At 32.5% G+C, this 22,344-nt stretch overlaps 1 protein-coding gene across 3 annotated transcripts in view; it reads right to left on the bottom strand.

Annotated features, from left to right (window-relative positions):
* The window catches only part of LOC118196644 (L-asparaginase), a 68,020-nt gene that overhangs the window by 32,748 nt on the left and 12,928 nt on the right, over positions 1-22,344 (bottom strand). For 2 of the 3 annotated variants that reach the window (XM_035368134.2, XM_085808579.1), the window contains 3 exons: positions 7,428-7,539; positions 4,928-5,053; positions 1,137-1,220 (listed from right to left, as the gene is read on the bottom strand). In XM_035368134.2, the coding sequence (XP_035224025.1) occupies positions 1,137-1,220; positions 4,928-5,053; positions 7,428-7,539 (322 nt within the window). Of the gene's footprint in view, positions 1-1,136; positions 1,221-4,927; positions 5,054-7,427; positions 7,540-20,844; positions 20,973-22,344 lie in introns of all 3 variants that reach the window. The other variant, XM_035368198.2, reaches the window with a different exon arrangement.

Genomic DNA, 22,344 nt, shown 5'->3' with positions numbered 1-22,344 from the left:
AGGTCTCCAGATAACTGTGTGACTTGTTTTGATTCAACCACCAGACCTTCAATCTGAAATAAACCATATATAAACACTGAGCTTCCACAGGCTCAAATAATATAATCAAACAGTCAAGCTCAAATAATATAATCAAATAACTTCATCAAGCTGGAGTAATTTCTAAGCTAGTACAATAGGAAACTTAATTTCTTCTTTTTTTTTTTAGAGTTGTTATGGCCTTATCAAATCTATAAATATGAAGCACAAGAAACTTCTAAACTTCTAATTTAAATAGCAAGTTTTTATCCACAACTTTGGGGAAGAAGTTCTACTTAGTGATCTGTTTTGCATGCGTAACTGAGATGTTTTACAACACCAGGTGGTGGAATGCACTGAAATTTCTGCATAGATTACCCAATCAGAAGAATGTTCTGCTTCAGTGTATTTCTGGAAACTTTTCTTTTATAATTCAGAAAGGAAAGAATTTCTTGGAAAAGTTTCTCATTTCATTGCACATCCATAGGGAATCAAGTATCCGATAAGGTAAATAAGATTTTGCAAATTCATTGTTTTTAAAGTATCTCATAATTGTGCTGAGTCTGGGCGAAATTAGTGATTCCAAAGTCTGGTGCTTCCCTTACACTTTTTTACATACTAAGATAAATATGGAAAAAATATTAGATAATACACAAGATGCACAATTAACAATATTCTAGATATGGAGGGACATAATAAAATAACATTTTGCATTACATGAGCTTTGTAATTCTTTTTTCTTCGTAAACGTTAAACACATCCTGTAAAGGTAAATGAAAATCTTTGAGCTCAATAGATTGATAAGAAGACAAGAAGGATCTGTAGAATTAGCTTCATTTTGAAAATAAAACGACACAGAATGTGGTTTACTAACAATAAAATTGTTTGTCTTCATTCAAGTCAAAACTTCACTAAAGAGTTACTTGAAATAATGATAAATTAATGGGTACTTAGCCTTTAACAATTTAGTGTGTTAAAAGATATTAGAGGAAACTGGATTTGAATGTAAAAAACTTTACTACATTTATACATGTGTGTAAAAGAGAAGAGCCTTTTTCTCAATAGATAAAAATTAAATGAATAAAATTTTAATATGAAATGGTAAACATGAAAATTACCTCAGGAATGCAATAGTTACCGGCAATGATTAAAGAGTTCATAAAGTTGTCCCTTCCATCACTCCGAGCTTCATACAGTGGAATCTGAAAAGGTTTAAATGTTTAATAGGACAAAGTTATTTAAAAAATGTACAATGCTTCAGATTTTATGCGGACATTATTAGGGGTTAACAATTTCTAAGGAACTGGTTTAGATTTCATTTTTATTAACATTACTTAGATGACTATAGAGCAATGAACAATAACAAAATAATAGCATACAAATTTAATGAGTATTTTTATCATTACAAAAGCAATGTTTTCCCCCTTTTTTCCCCCAACTCCAATGTTTACAATGTCACTGATTATTCAATAAAGAATTTAAATGAATAATTAGGAAAATGGTAAATTTATGCATATATAAACAGATTTTGAAATATTATTCACCATAAATTCAATAAAATTCTGCTACATACACTATTTCTACATGGTATTCTATGGGTCACTATGAAATATACCAAATTTGGTGAACTTTAGGTGACAAAAAAATTTGTAAACAAGTCATCAAAAGTACAAGAATGTCATAAAATACTATCTACTCTGAAATTTCCGTGATTATAAATTCAAATAGCATATAAACATTTAAAAAATGACTTAGATGGTTATATTATAAAAACACAGCATATAAATATAGGATTCTTTTTTATTATTATTATTATTTCTTCAATAGAATCAGCTTCCTTTTCTATCACCCACGACCTCAAACTACAGCCATTACCATATTAGAAATTTTCTGTGATCCTTCGGAAACAGAACTTAATTTCTACGCTGAACACAGCTGCAAATGAAATATTTTTGGCAAAGTTTCAAAATGTTCCGTGGATGCAGGACATCGCTTCCTTTGCTACACAGAACATCACCTCCAGGGGTGCTGATTTTTTTTTTTTTTTTTTTCAGAACCGTTTAAACCAATACAGAAAAAGGGACTTTGGATTCTGACAACTTGCAATAACAGAAAAATCATTACACTAAAAATGACAATCATGACAAAATGATGATTGAATGTGCGAGATAGTGTAGCAGTGAGGTATGCCATTGATGAGCCCAATGCTACAGGATGAAATCAAAATATTTCATAAGCAAACTGATTTAACAACTGAGTGTACATATTTGACAAGTTTGTTAACAAATTTTAAAAGTTGCCATGTTATAATGTAGTTAAAAATTTCAGATGGAAAAGCTTCAGCTGATACTGAAGCAGCTTGAAAAATATGTAAATGATCTCACTAAACTCGATAACAATGAAAAGTTATCTTAAGAACAAATTTATAATGCTGACAAAACTGGTCTTTTCTTGAAATGTGTGCCCTGAAATACCTTGGCAATCTCTGCAGGAAAGTCTCCATTAGTGTCAAAGATTTCAACGTGGGAATAATTTTGGTAAGTTCAAATGCTGCTGAAACAAAAAAATTTAAACTTTTAATAATTAGAAAAAATACACCACTTTGGGCATTTAAAGCAGTAAAGATTTTCCCTATCATCAGTCATTCAAATGACACTGCATGAATCCCACAAACATTCATAAATGACTGGTTTGAAAATTTCATAACCAAAGCTTGGCAACATTTGAAATTGGTTGGCTTACTGGATGATGCAAAAACCGTCCCATTTATAGATAATCGTCCGGCTCATACTTCACCTAAAGTTTCAGTAAGAGATAATGCCTCAGTCTGATTCTTTCCTTTAAATTGTTAAGTCTATCATTCAGCCAATGCACTGAAATGCAGATATAAAGTAGCCTTTTTTTTTAATCTATTCTAAATTATCTGAATAGTAATAAGACCATCAGAGAATTTATTTTAATAATTTAACCTAAAATCTGGTGCATAGAACACTGCAAGGTCACAACAGAATATATCTGCAAATGTTCAAAAAATGCTTGGCACAATTTATGGCTAGCTACCTACCATATTTCATGGTGGTGATCATGATAGCTGCAAATTTGAAAGATTTCAGCTATTACAAGCAAAAACGTGAAATTTTCCAGTTAATGGAGTTTGTGAATGCAGAGAAGTGATAATAAATTAAGATGAACTAACAGAAGTGTTCCATTGCAATGACCTTGCCCCAATCATCAATCAATGAACTGCAAACTCTATAGTACAGTTTTAAATCTAGAAAATATCACTACTAATACAGCAGAAAGAGCTGACAAAAAGGCTGTTGAGAATGAAAAGATTTAGTTTGATAGTTTAGTGGGAAATCTCAGCACAACAATTATAGGATATTTTAAAAAGTATAATCTGAAAATACAATCCATGTTAAACATGTACTTTTTAAATATATTAAGAAACTTAAATAATTTATATTTTTTATTAAGTGCAAGTTTTTTTCCCCTTTCCTTTATTTAAGTTCTTTTTCAAATACCATTCATAATGATCTGTGCAACACCAAAAGCAAGGCATAGCTTTCATTAAAGCATTCAACTTTCACAAGTGATTCTTTAGCAGCACATAGCTAAAATGGGTACTTTTCTGTTTCGCCGGTGAAAATCTCGCCAAGCAGACTTTATTGGCGATGACATACCGTATACAACTACACAAATAAAAAATTCTTAGAACTAACATTTGTTAAAATTTTTAAAAATTTTAACAAAATTTGTTAAAATTTTAATAAATGTTAGTTCTAAGAATTTTTTATTTTGAAGGCATAACCATTTGAATATCATTTAAAATTTTGTAAAAAGCCAATAAATAAAGGCAATAAATTTGTAAAGCGATTTTAATTTAAGAATTTACTATGCTTTTACGATTCAACACCCTGATTCACCGGTTCATATCACATGATCGTAACTGATCTAATCTCATGTAAACTACGCTACAAAAATCTAATTCTCTCAGTAATTATGTACATTAATTTCAAGTTAAATCTTTATTTAGATGCAGGAATGACTTACTCAGAAATTATGTAAAACTACAGTGCTGTACTTCCCTAGTGCATTCTCATTAGAATTGATGAATTTAACCCTTGATGTTGCCTTTCCTACATTTTTGTCTTCGGGTGAGTGGTGTGATTGCATCCTAATTGACTTAGTTCAAGCAAATGGCCCTAGGGCATAAAATTGAACTATCTGGGTAAAAATTCTATGTAATTGTATGGCAGTATTGAAAGAAACAATCAATCTGATAAGAAATGGCTGCGATTTGTTTGAAGATGAGGCGTAAAAGGTTACCTGCGAAGATATTCCATTTGGTATCAGTTGTACCATTATTGGCGACTTTATCACCTGCGCCGGCAAAACAGAAAAAAAAAACCCTAAAATGTTATGCCCATTATTGAGTACAATTTGCCTGTTTAATTTTGCAATAAAACTAGGAAACTGAACTTTTCTAATTTAAAAACAATTCTATTATTTAATCTCTTTAATCTATCAGTATTCAAAATAATAAGAAAGCAAGACAAAAGAAGAAATGCCTTTTGTATGTTTGTTTACTTCTGATTTTTAAACGGTCTTGTTTATCTACATATATTACATATATAATGCATTAAAAGAAAGTGTCCTGTAAACACAGACAAAACAGCATACATAAGGAATGTTATATACACAAATAAAACTTCAAAATAAAACTCGTACAGCCTGCTATAAAAAATTCTTACATGCATTTTGCTACTGATGAAAATCCTCAGGTAAGAAAAATCTCAAATAATATTGCATCTATGGAAACAGCATTGAACTGCAGTTTTATATAAATACTTGATTTAATACTAAAGAAACACAAAAGTCCATAAGTTAAACATTATTAATAACAAACCTGAGATCCAGTAATTACAACAGTTTTTCCTAAATTCTCTAACATGAAAGATAGTGCAGATGCTGTGTATGCCATAGTATCAGTTCCATGCAGCACAATGAAACCATTATAAGCTTCATATGATTTCTAATAATAGAGTTAAAAGAATAGTTAGGACAAGTGTATTTCAGAAACAATCTTAAACCTTTTATCTAAGTTTAAAAGAAGAATTATTCTTAATAAATGAATAATCTTAATTCATATATAACTTGAAATAAGTTTATTTCATTTGGTTTTATCAGATGTATGAAAATTTATCATACCTCTGGCATAATCACATATGATTTCTAATAATGAAGTTAAAAAAAAAAAGGGTTAGAGCAAATGCATTTCAGAAACAATATTAGACCTTAACTTTAAAAGAAGAAAATCCAAATGCAGAACAGATACATAAAAACTAATCCCACCCAGTATGAATCAACTTTTAGTTAATTTGCTATGTCAGTATGTATACATTAAGCGATAAAAACACAGAGCCGAACATGCACCAAATAAATATGTGCTTACGTGTCGAAAACTGTTGTCAGAGAAACGAACATAACGTTCCAGTAGACTGAATATTTATAAATCAACAGTAAATGGCTAAGTTTTAAATATTGCCCTATGCAACAAAAATACCAAAAACTGTAAGTTGCAATTATGGCATAAAAAGGTTTGATCATCTAAATCTACAGAATTTAAGATCGTTGTAATTGAAAACTATAGTACCTGGTCAAAACTTAACTTTTTTTTAAGATGGAGCATGATTCTGCTCTCAGTTCTTAATTAAGAACTGATTACATTTTAGGAAATTATCAATCAATCTAGCCTTTTCGGGGAGATCAGCAAAAGGCTAACCTGTATATTAGTATTCAGTTAATTTGATCAGTTTGTATCTGAAATGTAAGTAATGGTAATATTGGGTACATTTTCCACTAAATCTTTCCAGTTTACAATTCCATTTAGCACTTATCAAGTTAAAACAGCTTCTTATAGCATTTATGAATTCAAAACCTAAATTATCATTTAGAAGAATCTTTCACTCCCAGGTCATTTAGAAGCATCGCACTTAATTATGTAATTGGCAAGATATCGGCATGTTCCAAGACAGATAATCTCTGCTCTATATAACAATTTAAAGCCATTTAAAACTGTTAATGCTTGGATTTTTAGATGATAAGATCTTTATGTGAGAGAGTCGATGCTTTGTGTTTCACTGATCTTGCTGCAAAACACAGCCCCTCTAAATTGGTGCAGAGAATATTAAAGCTAGAATCTGCATCAATGAAACTTTTTTCTTCAGTGATGAGTCAAAAATTCAATATAAGATCTGATGCCAGACATGTTTACTTCTGCAAGGAGCCAAGAACATAAAATACTCCTACTATGATCACGAAACAAAATTTTACAGTGGTACATATGTAATGGAAATAACAGTGAACACAGAATGGAAATGCAGGAATAGAGAGGATTGGATGTGTTTACCTGCCCATATTCGACAGAGGATATACATCAACCTGAATATAGTGTAATGAAGTTTTACAATTTAGTACAAGGCTTTTTAAGTGTGTATCTGGATATGAATTTCTTTTTATGGATGATAATGAACGTTCACAATGAGAAAACATGGTTGATGAATTTCTCAAAAGTCACAGGTATATCAAATAAACCGACCAGCTAAATCTTTTCAATTTCTGTCCCATAGAAAACATATGACACACCTTTGGAAAAGACAAAACTTTGCTGCAAGGCAAAATTCTCCTTCTACACATTTAGTACCTCGAAGACCATATTGTTGGACCAGATTGTATTTCTCTAAATTCTAATTAACCATTTTATTTGAAAGCATGGGAATGCATAGTGGCATGCATGAAAAAACTAGGGAATTTCACATGCTCCTATAATATTAAATGTCATTGTCCTTTTCCGAGGATTCAGTTATTTATAATATTTGGGATGTATTATTTTAATTTTACTCGTTTCATAATACAGTTTTTATCTTATATACTTATATTTGAGTTTTTAATCTGTGTTATGTGCAATAATTCTATGTATAAACTCAAATAAATTATTCAATTATATTTGTTTCAGAATTCAGGTATTATACATTTAAAGATAATTATGGATGCCAAGAGAGACGAATGTTCAGTTACAATGGCAATCTATTTTTATATATGTTGAATATGAATTTTAACTTTCTTTTTAAAATTAGCTGCACATACTTTTCAAGCACCTAACTCATAGTACAAGATTTAAGAAAAAAGAAAGTAATAATCAGAAATATGCAATTGCTAAATTCCTAATTAGAACACTACATCATGCCAGTTAATTGTCATAAAAGCAAAACATAATATGTCAATAGGGTCATATAGCACAAAGCAAAATACACAAAAAAAATAATTTAAAAATATTAAAGACTATTGCTAAATGATTGCCAAAATCAGTAATGAAAGAACATTCTAAAACCATAAAAATATCTTACCTTTATGTTCATAGCTATCCTTATCCAGTCATCCATAGTCATATTAGATGAATCCAATAATGGATTGTATTCTTCAATAACATACACTACCCTAGATGTTTCTCCAACATCACTAAAAATGAAAATACTTTTCTGTGAATATATTCAGGGATGGCAAAATAAAGACACCTGAACTACAAGCAACCCAAAAGAAAATATTTATAAATAAAATTTTAATAACATGGCTAATCTTCGCTTCTAATGAATCTAATAAAATACACCAAAAAATCCAAACAAATTTCTGGATATAAGTAGGCAATACTTCATCATATACAAAATGGAATATTATTACGGGGTAGTATTTTTAGCTTCCATACATGAAAACCAGAATATAAGTGAATGGTTTGAGTATGAGTCCCTTTTAATTTTCATAACAATGCATAATCTACTATGGATCTCTTTCTTTTTACGTCTTTAGTAGCTGGTAAATTAATGAATAACAAATACTACCAATAAAGATCTACTATAAAGAAGGTTTTCAAAATGTTAACATGGTTGGCATCTACAATAAAAAGAAACAGTTAATTCCATCTATTGATGAATCACGACAAATCTGAAAATAAGTAATTCAAAGGCCATGAGAAAAAAAGATTAAAATTAAAATTATTAACCAAATTAGACAGAATTTCATGTACATGAACAGCTTCAATAAAATCGAACCCACATTATACAGTAAGCCCCACTAACAAGAATGCCATAATTTCTCCAGAAATCCATATAATGAGTATGATCTTTAAGGATTATGATACTTAATTAGACAAAATATATGAGGATTACATACTTGGCTACTTCTCAATATGGAATGGGAACATTCTAAGGGATGGAATCCAAGAATCTAATATCCTTACCATAACATCTTGAGAAGAGTTTCAAACTGGTGAATGATAAGTGCCTCTATTACATGGTCTTTAAGGTACGAGCTGTATTAAAAATGATTTAAAAATTAATGTTATAAATATTTTTAACTGACAAAGGAAAAGAAAGGAATAAAAACTAAATTAAAAGGATTGTTTGGAGTAGGAGCTAGATGTTTCTTATTACAAGCGCAGAATTTTTAGGATTGGATTCTAATAGCATGTGATGTTTATTTGCCTAAAATCCATCCCAGCTAAACCTCCTACCAACTCCTTAAGCAGGCGGAGTTTTTTTTTTTTTTTTCCTATAGTTTTCTTGAGCAAGAATGGATTTTAACTGTTTCTACTCTGCAAAGCTACTAAAGTCAAAATGTCTGTGCCTTACTGAGGAATAGAACTTGGAATTAACAGCAAGAACAAAGAAAACCTGCCATATCATCACATGCTGAAGGACATATGGAAAAAAATTTAACTACTTGGTAAATAACATAAAAAATTAAATTACATAAAAAAATTTTCCTGATTACAAATCATGAAAGAGCAATCTTAGGGAGCATGAAAAATGAAAAAATAAAATAGAGTCATCTTTTGTACAATAGACTGAGAACATTTAGCTTATGACAGAAGATAAAATGATATGGAAGCTATATTTACTGAATTTAAATAAGATAATGATAAATGGAAAAGAAAAATAAAGAACAAAGGATCATAAACATAACAGATATGGACATACAAATCTACTTTTAAATATCCCAAATTCAAAACAGTACATACAGTTTTCAGTGTAACATGAATTGAAAAGATTTCCCATGGCTAATCTTTGACAACAACAGTTATTTTGAAAAAATTGTTTGGGTAAGAAAAGGTTAGTAAGAAGGATTAATTCCACAGTATCAATGCATGAAAAAATTCTTACTTCCAGAAATTTATCATAATGCTCACAAATAAGAATCGACATCAAAAGAAAATATGATTAAGCTATCAGGAGACTCATTTTTATGTTCATAAAACAAGCTGAAGTGAATTACTTTAGAGAGACAACAAATATGCAATACAGCAAAGAACTACTAGATATCTAGGCAGTGCCCAGATTAGAAATGATGAGTTGAAATGGAATATCACTTTTAGTCTATTGGTCTTCCTAAACATTGCCATTAATGCCAGTTTTAATACTTCTAAATCACTTCTCAGCTGACAAATGGTACAGCAGTTAAGTTCCTGAACACTCATAGTTTTGCCCCGCAGTTCAAATTCCAGTCAAAGGGCAGGCTGCATGAGCCTTTTCATAATTCTTCCCATGTGTAACATGGGTATGAAGCAGTTTCTTGTTGAAAGTTCACCACAAAAGCATTCCGTAGACAGATAGCTCTTGCATGCTTTTCTATAATCAAAGCAAACCAAATAAAATCTAAACCATTTCCCATAAATATAAATAACAGATATGTTGTTCTCTTTCTAGATTTCACAGATCATCCCCTTTGTTTCTGAAGTACTTTGTTTTTTAACATAACAAGTTACAGCGGCATTAATGCATTCTATTGGATACCTAGAAGGGAAAAAAGAAATTATTGGACTGCTGTAGACACATTTTAAGGTTGTTACTAATACCTCCTTCAATTTATAAGATTCCAAAATTCCACTTTATGCAAACAAACAAAACAAAAATGTAAACTTACCGTAGTTTTTAATTTGCTTGCATTCACACAAACCTTTTCAAACACCAAATAATTAACGACTTTCTAAAAGACCCTGAAAATACTTTTTACTTCAGAAATTTTTCTTGCTACTTTTCTGATGCACTATACCTTCTGCATACTTTCCATGAATCAACTCTATTTGTCTGCAACAGATAATCAAATGTAAATCTTTTTAAACACACTGGTTTTTGTGTATCAACAATCCCAGTTTTTAAGATGTGATGACAAAAAACTCTAAAAATGACTGCAGTAAACACTTCTCAAATTAATGTAACTACAACTCAAACATTATCTTTGGATCTCATTCTGAGAAAAATTTTTAAATGGAAATTTTTAGTGCATAATGTTTTTACCCCTATAATAGAAGAGAGTTTTTATGCAATTTAATTCCTAATTTGGCCAAATAAAAATCAACTGATTCCCAGACTAATATAAATACTCACTGCAATGTAGCAAATTTATTCTATTAAAAATGTATCTGGCAACACAATCTATCATCAGTTTTAAAATAATTCTTGGAGATTATTCAGTCTACTCACCCAGATCAGGAAATAAAGCATTCTATTGTCCGTTATATTTAAACAACTTGTCTTTACTGTTTCTGTAAAGATCACAGTCTTGCTGTTTGCAAAATACCAAGGAGGAAATTCAAAACATAACTGACATTGGTTTCACGCATCTTTCTAAAAGCAATTATACTTAATTTTTGCACGTGCTTCAAAGAAAGGCTAGTACAATATGGTGACCTGTTAGTGACTATCATGCATTTAATGCCCAAATTGTTAAGGATAATTATGGAACTCCAAACATCTTAGATTTTACAGCAGCCCTTCATGCTATAAAAATTTTTTCTCGCATTGATCGTATTAAAGCATATCCTCAGATCCCTATCAACCTTGCAGATGTGCATAAAAAAGCCTTCATTACTCCTTTTGGCCTCTTTGAAAGAACCAGAATGCAACATGTCCAATGTACACTCTATAACCAAAAAATCGCTGCACCAAGAAGGAATAATCCGACTGCTTTGAAATTTCGTATACATAAATGTTTTGACCGAATATGCACATGACTAAAATTTGGTGTCCAATGAATGAATAGTGCGAACTCCAGAACATCGGAACTGCACATCCAGCAGATGTACACTGCGCAAAATAAAAGAACAGTTCTACATCTCCTGTTCTACTGGGTCGATTGACAAAATTTAAATTGCGTTTTTCATGTCTCGAAAGCTCCCAATGTAGCTCATGTATGTCATAATAGGCGACTAAAATGGGCACCCAGCATCTGGAGGTATAGCCGGGCACCCTGGTCCTCCAGGTTGGGGGTTGGGTGTGGGGCCAACTACCCCACCCCATAAAAAATCTTACTGTTAAGAAATCCAAAGATATAATTTGCCAGAGTGCTTCTACTGGAAAACAACTTGAAAAAGGTCTAAGGACTTTCCGTTTCGGAACCTGAAATGTCTAAACACTGTACTACAGTAGGGGGACTGTAATTTCTTATAGAAGAATTTGACAAATATAATATGGATCTACTTGCCATTCAGGAAATGCAATGGCTTGAGGAAGGTACCACTGAGAAAAGAAACCCACGGTTTACTATAGCTGTGATATGAAAAAAACATGTTTTTGGTACTGGTTTCTTATTGAACAAAAGTTTAAAACATTTAGTGATTGATTTTGTTTCTTAATCACCCCGACTTTGCAAAATTTGGCTAAGGGGAAAGTTTTTTAATTATAGTATTATCAATGGACATGCACCTACAGAGGACAAGGAAGAGGAGGAGAAGAAATTTTTTTATGAGGAACTTTCTATGTTATATAGATCTTTTCGCAAGCATGACATTAAAATTGTTATCAGAGATATGAGTGCTAAAATGGATAAAGAGGAGGAATTAAGACCAACAATTGGAAAGCATAGCTTACATGATAGTACTAATGACAATGGACAATGACTAGTACTTTTTGCTGCTGAACACATGATAATTTCAAGCACTGTGTTCAGCCACAGGAGAATACATAAGATGACTTGGCACTCACCTGATGAAGAAACCTGGAATCAAATTGATCACGCACTCATTGATACTAGGCATTCTTCGGATATCCAGGATGTTAGAACTTATTGAGGCGCAATCTGTGATTCCGACCACTTTTTGGTAACTAATTGCTAAAATTTCAAATGCCCGAAAGATACAGGGAAAGAGGCAAAAAAAGTTGTATTGTGAAAAGCTGAAAAATGAGGCAATTGAATAAAATTTATAATCCTCACTCAGAGGAGAACTAAGATCTAAAAACATGGCCGAACTGGAAACTGTGGAAATAAGTGGAGTTTGCTCAAAGTCTCGATCATACGCTCAGCTGACAACACAATGGGATATATGGAAAACCCAAACCAAAGGATTGGTTTGATAATGAATGCTTCCTTGTAACACAGGCAAAAAGAGCTGCTTATAAAAATATGGTCCAAAAGCGACATTCAAGACTCTCTGTTGATGAATATAGGAGATCTAGAAAACAGGAGAAGAAGATCCATCGGCTTAAGAAAAGACTTTTTCACGACAACCTATTTAAGGATGTTGAACATCTGGAGGGGGTCCAATGAAAGCCATGCTTTCTATCGTGAAATTAATCTTGGCCACAAAGATTTTAAGCCTAGAACTACTGCCTGTAGAGACAAAAACAACATCATCCTAAATGATAGAAAAGAGGTACTCCACAGGTGGAATGAGCACTTTAGTACCTTATTGAATGACCATACACAGGATGTGTCTTCAACCTACCCAACTACCTCTGTAAACACCGATAGTATCCCGCCACCATCTTTAGCAGAAGTTAGAGAAGGAATTAAAAAACTAAAACATAACAAGGCCCCAGGCCCTGACTCAATTACTTCAGAAATTATTAAAAGTGCTGCAGGTCGAAACACTGAGGAAACACACCACCTCATCGAATCAGTTTGGAACCAAGAAGTTTTACCCGAAGATTGGAAACTGAGCATCATCTGTCCTATACACAAAAAAGGAGACATTTTGGAATGTACCAACTACAGGGCAATCAGTCTCCTTTGTGTTTTCTACAAACTATTTTCCAATATACTTTTTAGTAGACTAGTAAATTATACAGAAAATATTGTAGCTGATTACCAATGTGGTTTCCGCAAAGGAAGATCTACAGCAGAACAAATCTTTAACATTAGGCAAATTTTGGAAAAAACTAATGAATATGGCATTGCAACGCAATTTTTTATTATTTTTATTGATTTTTGGACTTATTTTTTTTATTGATTTTAAGACTGCCTATGATTCAGTAAACAGAAAATATTTAATTGAAGCTATGAGAGAATTTGCAATACCTGAAAAACTTATAAATTTAGTCACCATTACTCTTACTGAGACAAAACTTAGGGTTAAAATTTAGAATAATCTTTCTAAGCCTATTGTTATTTCAAATGGGCTCAGACAGGGTGATGCACTGGCCTGCTTGCTTTTTAACCTTGCCCTCCAAAAAATCATAAAAGATTCCAACATTAACACTCGTGGAACTATCTTTAACAAGTCTGTTCAGATTTTTGCGTTTGCTGACGATATTGACATAATCGCACACACTCCTGAGTCACTTAGAGAGGCTTTTACATCTCTAGAAGCTGCAGCCAGCAAAAGGCATCTAGCAGTCAACCAAAATAAAACTAAATACATGCCATGTGATAATAACAGCAGCCCCTAATCTGAAATTGGGAATTACAAATTTGAAACTTAGCAAATTTAAATATTTAGGATCAGAAGTTAATACTTTCAATGATTTAATGGAGATCCGTAGTAGAGTCACAGATGCTAACCGATATTTTTTCGTCTCAAAGAATACTTGAAGTCTACCTTCACTAGCAGAAAAACGAAGATTTTAATTTACAAAAGCTTAATTAGACTCATTCTTACATACTCTGAAACCTGGGCAATGACAGAAAAAGCTAAAAATATCATTTCTGTCTTTGAAAGAAAATTTTGAGAAGTATTTTTGGTGGCATAAAATGTAACAATATCTGAAGAAGAACTATATACACCCTTTAAAGAAATAGATATAGTAAAATATATAAGGATTCAGAGAATTAAATGGGCAGGACACCTGTGCAGAATGGATGAAAATCAAGTAACTAAAAAGATCTTCTCGGCAAGACCATCCGGCACCCGAAAACCGGAAGACCTAAACTTTGGTGGCTCGACTGTTTGGAAACAAACTTAAGAATTTTAAAAATAACCAAGTGGATGTCCATGGCCAGAGATAGAAGAGCTTGGAATTTGATTCTGAGGAAGGCAAGGGCCCATCCTGGGCTGTCTGGCCATTGAAGAAGAAGATATATATAGTATTGTTCTAAAATAGGTATTCTGACACAAAATCGGACTTTTTCTGAAATAACATGCCAATTTTTTTCCAGATTTCGATTCTACGACTCAAATTATGCCTAGATATTGAATTTTGTAAGATTTTGTGCTAAATTTAGAGAAATTAAAAAATTTATCTTGGCACAATTTTTTCAGTTGCGCCAAGAATAATTTACTTAATGAACTTCTGAATTTACAGCAAACTATCTTCCTTTCCTTTTTTTCATTGCAGACGAGCAGAATAAAAGTCATCGTTCATACTTTCAAATAATTTTAACAAACTGCGTAAAGCACATTTCGCGTTATTATCGCTTTCAACAAATATGCCAAAATTCAAAACGCGCCAATATATAGTACAAAGTCTGAAATCCGGACTCGTCAGGACTCCGGCAATTCCAGATTAGGGGGTTTTCCGAATTATAGATCATCAATTTAAATCTGGTAAGATGGCATGCAGAAATTATACGATTAAAAATATGAAACCGTAATTTATGAAATAAAGAGCAATTATGATCTAAAGGGTATCAAATTTTTACAAAAAAAAGAGCTTTATTTATTTGTTTACTTTATTAAACATTTCTTTCAACGCGCGCATGTGTAAAGCATACATTACACATAGTCGAAATTAGAAAATTGCAACCAGAAAACTATTTGTGTGTATTCGTGATATTTATAACGACGAGGAGATTTATTTAAATCATATCAAAGATGGAGTACATCGAGATGAAATACTACATTTAGTAACAAATTATAAGCCGAATAAAATAAAAACATCTGCCCTGTTTGTATGGGTGTAAAACTATTTCTGAATTCAAAGAGAAATTAAAAATTTATGAGAAAATCCGCGTTCAAGATACGAAGAATAAGGGTTATTCAAGTACTAACACACAAAATAAAGCACACGCTATACCTAATAAGAGTACAGAACCAAGGTGTTATGACTGTGGAGGTATAGGGCACGTAATGTATATGCATTCTTTACCCACATGCGTAAAGCATACAAAAAAAAAAAAAGTTTACGGCTTGGAGGTCCGGATCATAGATCATTCTGGATAAAGGATGTCCGGATTACGGACTTTGTACTGTATAAATTCACGTATATCTTCAGAAATTTTGAATAAAAAACTATAATTTTTTGCAGGTATACTTAGAAATATGTCTACTTTAAGATGATGGTAAAAATTTTATAGATTATAATTCAAAATTTCTTTTCAAAAATTTATAAAAATTATTTAAAAATACAAATTTTAAAAATAATCATAAAAAATGGGTGAATTTTATTTGGAATAAACCTGAATTTCGAAATGTGAAAGGAAGAATCAAATAAGTTTAATAAAAAAGTGAGATTAATAAATATATTTTATTTATTTATTTTTTTTCGTAGTGCACATAAGGAGCTATTCTTGAATGGTTGTTAAAAATTTTTGTTTCATTGCAATTTAGGATACCCTTCAACGACTGAAAAAAAAAAACGTCTCGCCCCAAGAAATCGAGCTTATTATGAGCAACTGTCAGAGTTTTAAAGAGGTTGTATCATTGGATTGAAAGAGGCAGGTTGGGCAAATCGGAGAATCGCTCGTCATACGAGTCGAAGCAATGCAGCGATTAGAAGATGCTGGCAAGAATGGGTGGATAATGGCAGATTTCAGTGTCATGATGGTAGCGGTCGCCCTAGGGCCACAACAGATCAAGAGGATAGAGTGATCAGCTGTCACAGCGTCCGATTCATTGCTATCAACCATCAGACGTGCAACCCGCACACGAGCAAGGCCATCTTGATGGGAGAAGGCGGAATCCAAAGGGGTTCTTCCCTGATGTGACGTCACGAGCGAGGGCAATCGTACTCAATCTTCAAACAGTATGAGTGTAAACAGAGCGTAGGATTAAGATAGAAGGTATGTATCATTCAATATTTCTTAACTACAGTACATTTAACTTTCAGCAAGATGTATCGAAAGTTTATTTATTAGCTCACTTTAATGTTTTTCTTTAATTATCTGTTTGACCTGTACTTCTTAAAATTAGTTCGTGATACAAAAGAAACACTTTTATGATAAATGCAAGATAAAGAGATTCCCTCCCTTTTATTCATGTTCTAATACATATTTATTACGTATCCCATAACGCTCATGTAAATATTATAACAATCTAGTAAATTTTTCTTGTGTCTTTCATTTTCAAACTATGTATTAAACATGAATCTTGTAATGCTTTATTAGAATAATTCTTTCTTCTAAATTAAACAAGAATAATAGTATTAAAAAAAATTCTTGAAAATCAAAAAATATTGAGCTTGTACATATATTTTATACATTCACTAAGCTTAAATGAGGGCATATCTTAATAATTATAGTCTACAGCAAATTATATAGCATTAAATAATTCACTGCATTGCCTTTTCCTCCAGTTATTATTTTATTAAAGAGCATAATACAATGTTAATTGAATTTTTACAGATGTCGCGAAAATGTATCATTCTGAGATGCAAGTCAAATTATTATTCAATTTAAGAACATGTTACAACTTTTAAGTTCTTCAAAGATGACCTACTGTAGATGGAACTACTGTACACATAGATTAGTAAAATTAATAGGAAAGATTTTGTATCAGGATCATGTGCTTGTGTGTGCATTTTGCATTTTGATGAACGTTTCATCATACATAAGAGACGATAAAGCCACACGAACTGATGGGACAGTAGTAACACTTCAAAAAAAATTGCCAGTTTTATCAAAAGATGCATATCCGACTATTTTTTTACGGTCAAACTAAATGGTTATCTTGTCCGTTACCACAAAAATGAAAGACACCAGAAGACGGGACAAGAGAAATAAAGAAACAGTGTGAAATTAATTAAAAAAAACTGTGCTACAGACAACACTGCCTCCTTTTCAAAATTTTTAAAACTTTACAGCAATAAATTATCAAATACATGGGCTGAATATACCTTTTTTTGCGTACTGAGATGGAAGATTGCCCAGCAGTGACTGTGTCATTTAAAGACGAGCATGATTTAACTGTTTCAGTTTTTCGTGAAGGTTTAAACATAACAAATATGTTTTAATGGCTTTTAGTAAAAGATCTATGTAATAAATGGTCAAAATCTGAAAATCTTTCAAATCATTTGTACAGTTATAAGAAAATCTCAAATATAGTCGAACAAATGCTGGATTTGGTAAATGAAACTCTTTAGAAGTGTTCTGAAAATACATCAGAACAGATTATGATCTACTGATTTAAATTCTTTAGGAAAAAGATTTCATTACTGTAAGCTAAACATCCAACCTACACAGCTGAAATGATGACATGAACTTTCACATTATTTTATAGCAGTCCTATGTGTTATTCTCGAATATAGGAAAGTTCGCCCTTGATTTTACGGCATCCTTACTACTTAAAAAAGTTAGCATTAAATGTTGGGTACTTAAGAGACATTTACTTTGCATTTAATCCCCGATAACAAGGTTAAATGCAAAGTATTTTTCTTATAAATCTTCACTACTACAAAATCATGAAAAGGTTGGGAATCTTTTACTTCATGAGATTTGTATTAAACTTACTATTGCATATAAGAAGGGTAAAATTCAAGGTTTGTCTTGCACAGATGTGCCTCAAAAAGCTTCTACAATTCAAACCATTGTGATTTCTTCAATTTTATCTTCAAATAAAGAAGTTGTTTTAATGTTTTCTGCCCATAATCTGAAGCCAAACGATTTAAAAATTCAGACTTTACAGGTGCTAAAATTGTTTTATGATTGTGGCTTCGAGGTTGTTTCCATAATTTTGGACAACTATGTTAACCATAAATGCTATGCAATGGTTATATGGAGTCTGCTACTGAAAATGAATTTTATTTGGGAAAAAAGATTTTTTTACTATTTCATTTAGTTTAGTTAGTGAAATGTATAAGGAATAATAGGCTGAACCAAACTGAAACCAATCAAACCATCTTTTAATGATACAGACAATTATGCAAGTCCATTGCATTTGAAAAAAATATATATCGCAGAGCAGTACCACTCTATACAAATAGCTTCAGCACTTTTTAGAAAAAAGTACTATTATATTCAACCTCTTTAGAAAGGTATAATGTTTATACTGTCGTTAAACATTTTGATGAAAAGACCATTGTAACACTGTAGGGTTTCCACTTAATTCCAATTATTAGTTCCCTTAGTTCCGACGAATTATTCAAATTTTTGATGATAATGATCATTTTAAAAAACAAATGAAACCCGAGAAATTGAAAAATCAATCCTTATTAATACAGTAATTTAATATTAGTAATGTGGAGCATCTTGTTGAACACGTTTTGGTGAGTATTGAAATTTATGAAACAAATGTTTGATTATGAAAATGAATATTTCTTAATTACTGCAAATTTTTACATTGAACATCTTCCTATATTTGTCTATGAATAACAAATGCAAAAAGAATCAATACGTCAAAATCTATTTGCAAATCAAATAATGAAGAAATGGAATGCATTTAAATCGCTATTTTCCCAGATTAATTTAAAAGTAATATAATTTTTATCTTAAAATTATCTGATACAAACAATTAAATATAAAGATTGATAAATCTTATATCTAAGGGATACATAACTTTTTCTTGAATGTCAATCTACTTGACTTAACGTGAAATATTAATATTTGCAACTCTCGAATTTCTGGGTACAATTTTTTTATGAGACAGCAAAAACATAGTTTCTTGTATTGCTTAGAAATATGTGAAACTATTTAGTTTTGAATGCTAATCACATTGCGGTTAAAAATTTGATATAATATTTATTTTAATTAGTTTAAAACTACTTGATTTTGCAGTGTTTGATGCTATTAAACTGCATATAATGGTATGTAACCAACGATATAGTATTGTAAAGAATGTTATTGACTAGCGAGCAAAAATTAATATTAATTGAGTTAACTCCCCTCAGACGCAATCCCATCGTTTAAGTGTAAAAGATTAATAATACATTCATCAGGATTTTTTTAAAATATTGCTTATAGGAAGACAAGAATATATTTGTTTCCCATATATTACCGGGGGGGGGAGAAAGCGCGCTGACCCAATATCATTTTGACTGACCCCTCTTGGCTGTGACGTCACCAAATGTTAGCTTCGGCTTTCTCCCATCAAGATGGCCTTGACATGAGTGTTCACCATGACCATTCACAAACAGTTGATAGAGCGAAATCTACTCTTGTACAGACTATTACGGCCCCTGCCATCATCAAAGACGTGTCTGGAGACACTCAAATCAGGGTGCCGACCCTGCTTTTACTATTGCATGCCACACAGACCCTGAATCAGGAATCATGGTCTTGGATACCTGATAGCTGCACCCCTTTGATCATCATTAGAGGCACACTTACGATACAGCGGTATGTTAACGACATTCTGAGACCTGTTTTGCTACCGTTCCTTTTGCAGTACCCTGGCCTTATTTTCAGCAAGAAAATGCCAGACCACATACGGCACGTGTTGCTATGAACTGTCTTCACACATAAAAACACTTCTTTGACCTTCCAGATTTCCAGATCTCTCTCCCATTGAGGATGTCTGGGATATGATGGGAAGACGACTGCATCTGCCAAGGAATGTTGATGACCTAACCTGACAATTGGAGCAAATTTGACAAAAAATACAGTAGGAGACCATCTGGGAGCTTTATCAGTCTATGCCATGACGTGTGGCAGCTTGCATCCAGGCTAGAGGCAGGTCAGCACCTTATTGCTTTGGTTTATTTAACTACGGCAAAGCACACAAGGGCTATCTGCCTAAGGGAAGGGACGCCTTCGTGGAGGACTTTCTAAGGGAACCTAGCTCATATGCACATTACACATGGGGAAAACCACGAAAATGCCCATGCAGCCAGCCCGTTTGCCGGATTCGAACCTCGGACCGAACTACCAGTGTTCAGCTACTTTACCGCTTGGCTGCTGGTGGGCCTCAGCATCTTATTGAGCTTGTTACTTTGTAACTATGTAACTCTGAGATTAATCATTCACTTGTTCTGAAATTTTAATCATTTTCTATTCTGTACATGATCTTCCTATCCACCAATTTTTGTCTCCATCGGACAACTCCTTCTTTGGTGCATCAATTATTTTTTTTTTTTTTTTTTGTTTTGTTATAGAGTGTAGCATAGCTGCTACATTCCAAAGATCCACAGATGAAGTCATTCATACACTTGTCGATGATATCTTGGCAGAGTCGTAGCTAAGGTTTTCAGCGCCCGGGGACAACTGAAGATTTCGCGCCCCCTACTGCTTGCCAAGGATGGAAAACATTTAATTCTAAAATGTCGTAACATCAGTTTGGCGCCCCTTGGATTCTGCGCCCGGGTGCAGTTGCCCCCGCTTGCTCCTCTCTAGCTACGCTCCTGTATCTTGGTAGTATCAAAATCTGTAGAAGAGCAATATGAACACCTAAAAATTTTATTCACCTACCTTCACTCTTTAGATTAAGTCTCAATGTCTCATTATGCACACCCGGTGTTCCTACAATTGCATTTTTAGATTTCATAGTTTCTCAATCAGGAAAAGAATCACATCATCCCAAAGGAGCATAGAGTACACTGAAATTTTGAAAATCATCCACTGTTACTCAATTCAGAAAATTTTCAAGTTTATTTAATTTACAAACGATCTTGTGCCAAAGGCTGCACATATTCTAGCACTCTTAAATTAATATTTAGAGGGAATAAAAAATTTTTAAATAAAGCAAGCATAATTCAAAAATCAAACACCAGGATGTACAGCAGGTCAGAGCCAGCTGAGCAGGCATTCATAAAAGCCGAAGGGCTTCTAGATGCTTCAACACTTCCTTTTTCATCCTATTTCAAATGCAAAGTTATATGTATTAGGTTATGTTAGCTATGTTGCTGTTGGTGATTCACTCATGCAACTAAACCAAAATCTCATTTCTATCTTTATAATTTTTGTCTGGAAACCAATTAGAACATTTTGTCTGTTAACCAATCAAAAAGCCCAACCAAGTGGTCCACCTATGATCACAAACTTTTTTCCCCATAAACAGCAGTGAAACGATTTCGTGACATGCTGAAAGAATGCACAGACCAAAAGTCACTTATTTATGCTTTTGAGCAAAACCCAGATAAGTACAGCCCTCATTAATGGCGACATTTATTACTTTACACACAAATAAAACTAACAACAAACTAGCTGACGCTCTTTCCATAATTGAGAAACATAAAAGTTCAAATTCAACATTCTTAGATTTTAAAGCTGTTGCTGCAGTCCAATGAGATATCCAGAATTAAAGCAATTGCAAAATGACAATACTATGTCACTTCAGTTCAAGATGGTGCCTTACCCTATTACCACAACTGACTAATTTGTAAAGCATTCACTGTTTCATTCAGATCATTGGTTCCAGAAAGTTTTCGTAGAATTTTATTTGAACATTTTTATAATCTCTCTCAACCAGGTGTAGTAGCAATAATTCAATGGATTTTTTACCAGGTATTTTTGGATCAAAATGAAAAAGGGCATCAAAGAGTGGGTAAATAGTTGCAATGCTTGTCAATGATCTAAAGTGCATAGGTATACCAAAACACCTTTAGGCACTTCTGCATTACCTGATCCCAGATTTTCTCACATTTGATCTGATAGACCTACTTCCATCAGAAGAGAAAAACCTATTGTTTAACAATAATTGATCATTTCTTCTGTTAGTCTGAGGTAGTACCAATAGCCAACATCTCTGGAGAAACAGTTTTCCATGCTCTGTTTAATAATAAGATTTTTTCATTTTGGCTCCTAGTGCATTTCCAAGGTGTATGCTGTCACTGGTGGATTTGAGTTCCATGCAGCTTAAATGTTCTATGAACGTTAAGAAAAACTACCTGGTTGATTCTCCCAGTAATCATATGCTTGTCTCAAAGATAAAGCCATGCATGTTTAAGTACATGCCATATTAAGGTGAAA

Source organism: Stegodyphus dumicola, chromosome X1, assembly GCF_044657685.1.
Source record: "Stegodyphus dumicola isolate Sdum_Otavi_A_Nest chromosome X1, ASM4465768v1".
NCBI lineage: Eukaryota > Metazoa > Arthropoda > Arachnida > Araneae > Eresidae > Stegodyphus > Stegodyphus dumicola.
Note: the sequence above shows the minus strand (reverse complement) of the source record. Positions and strands in the feature narration are given on the sequence as shown.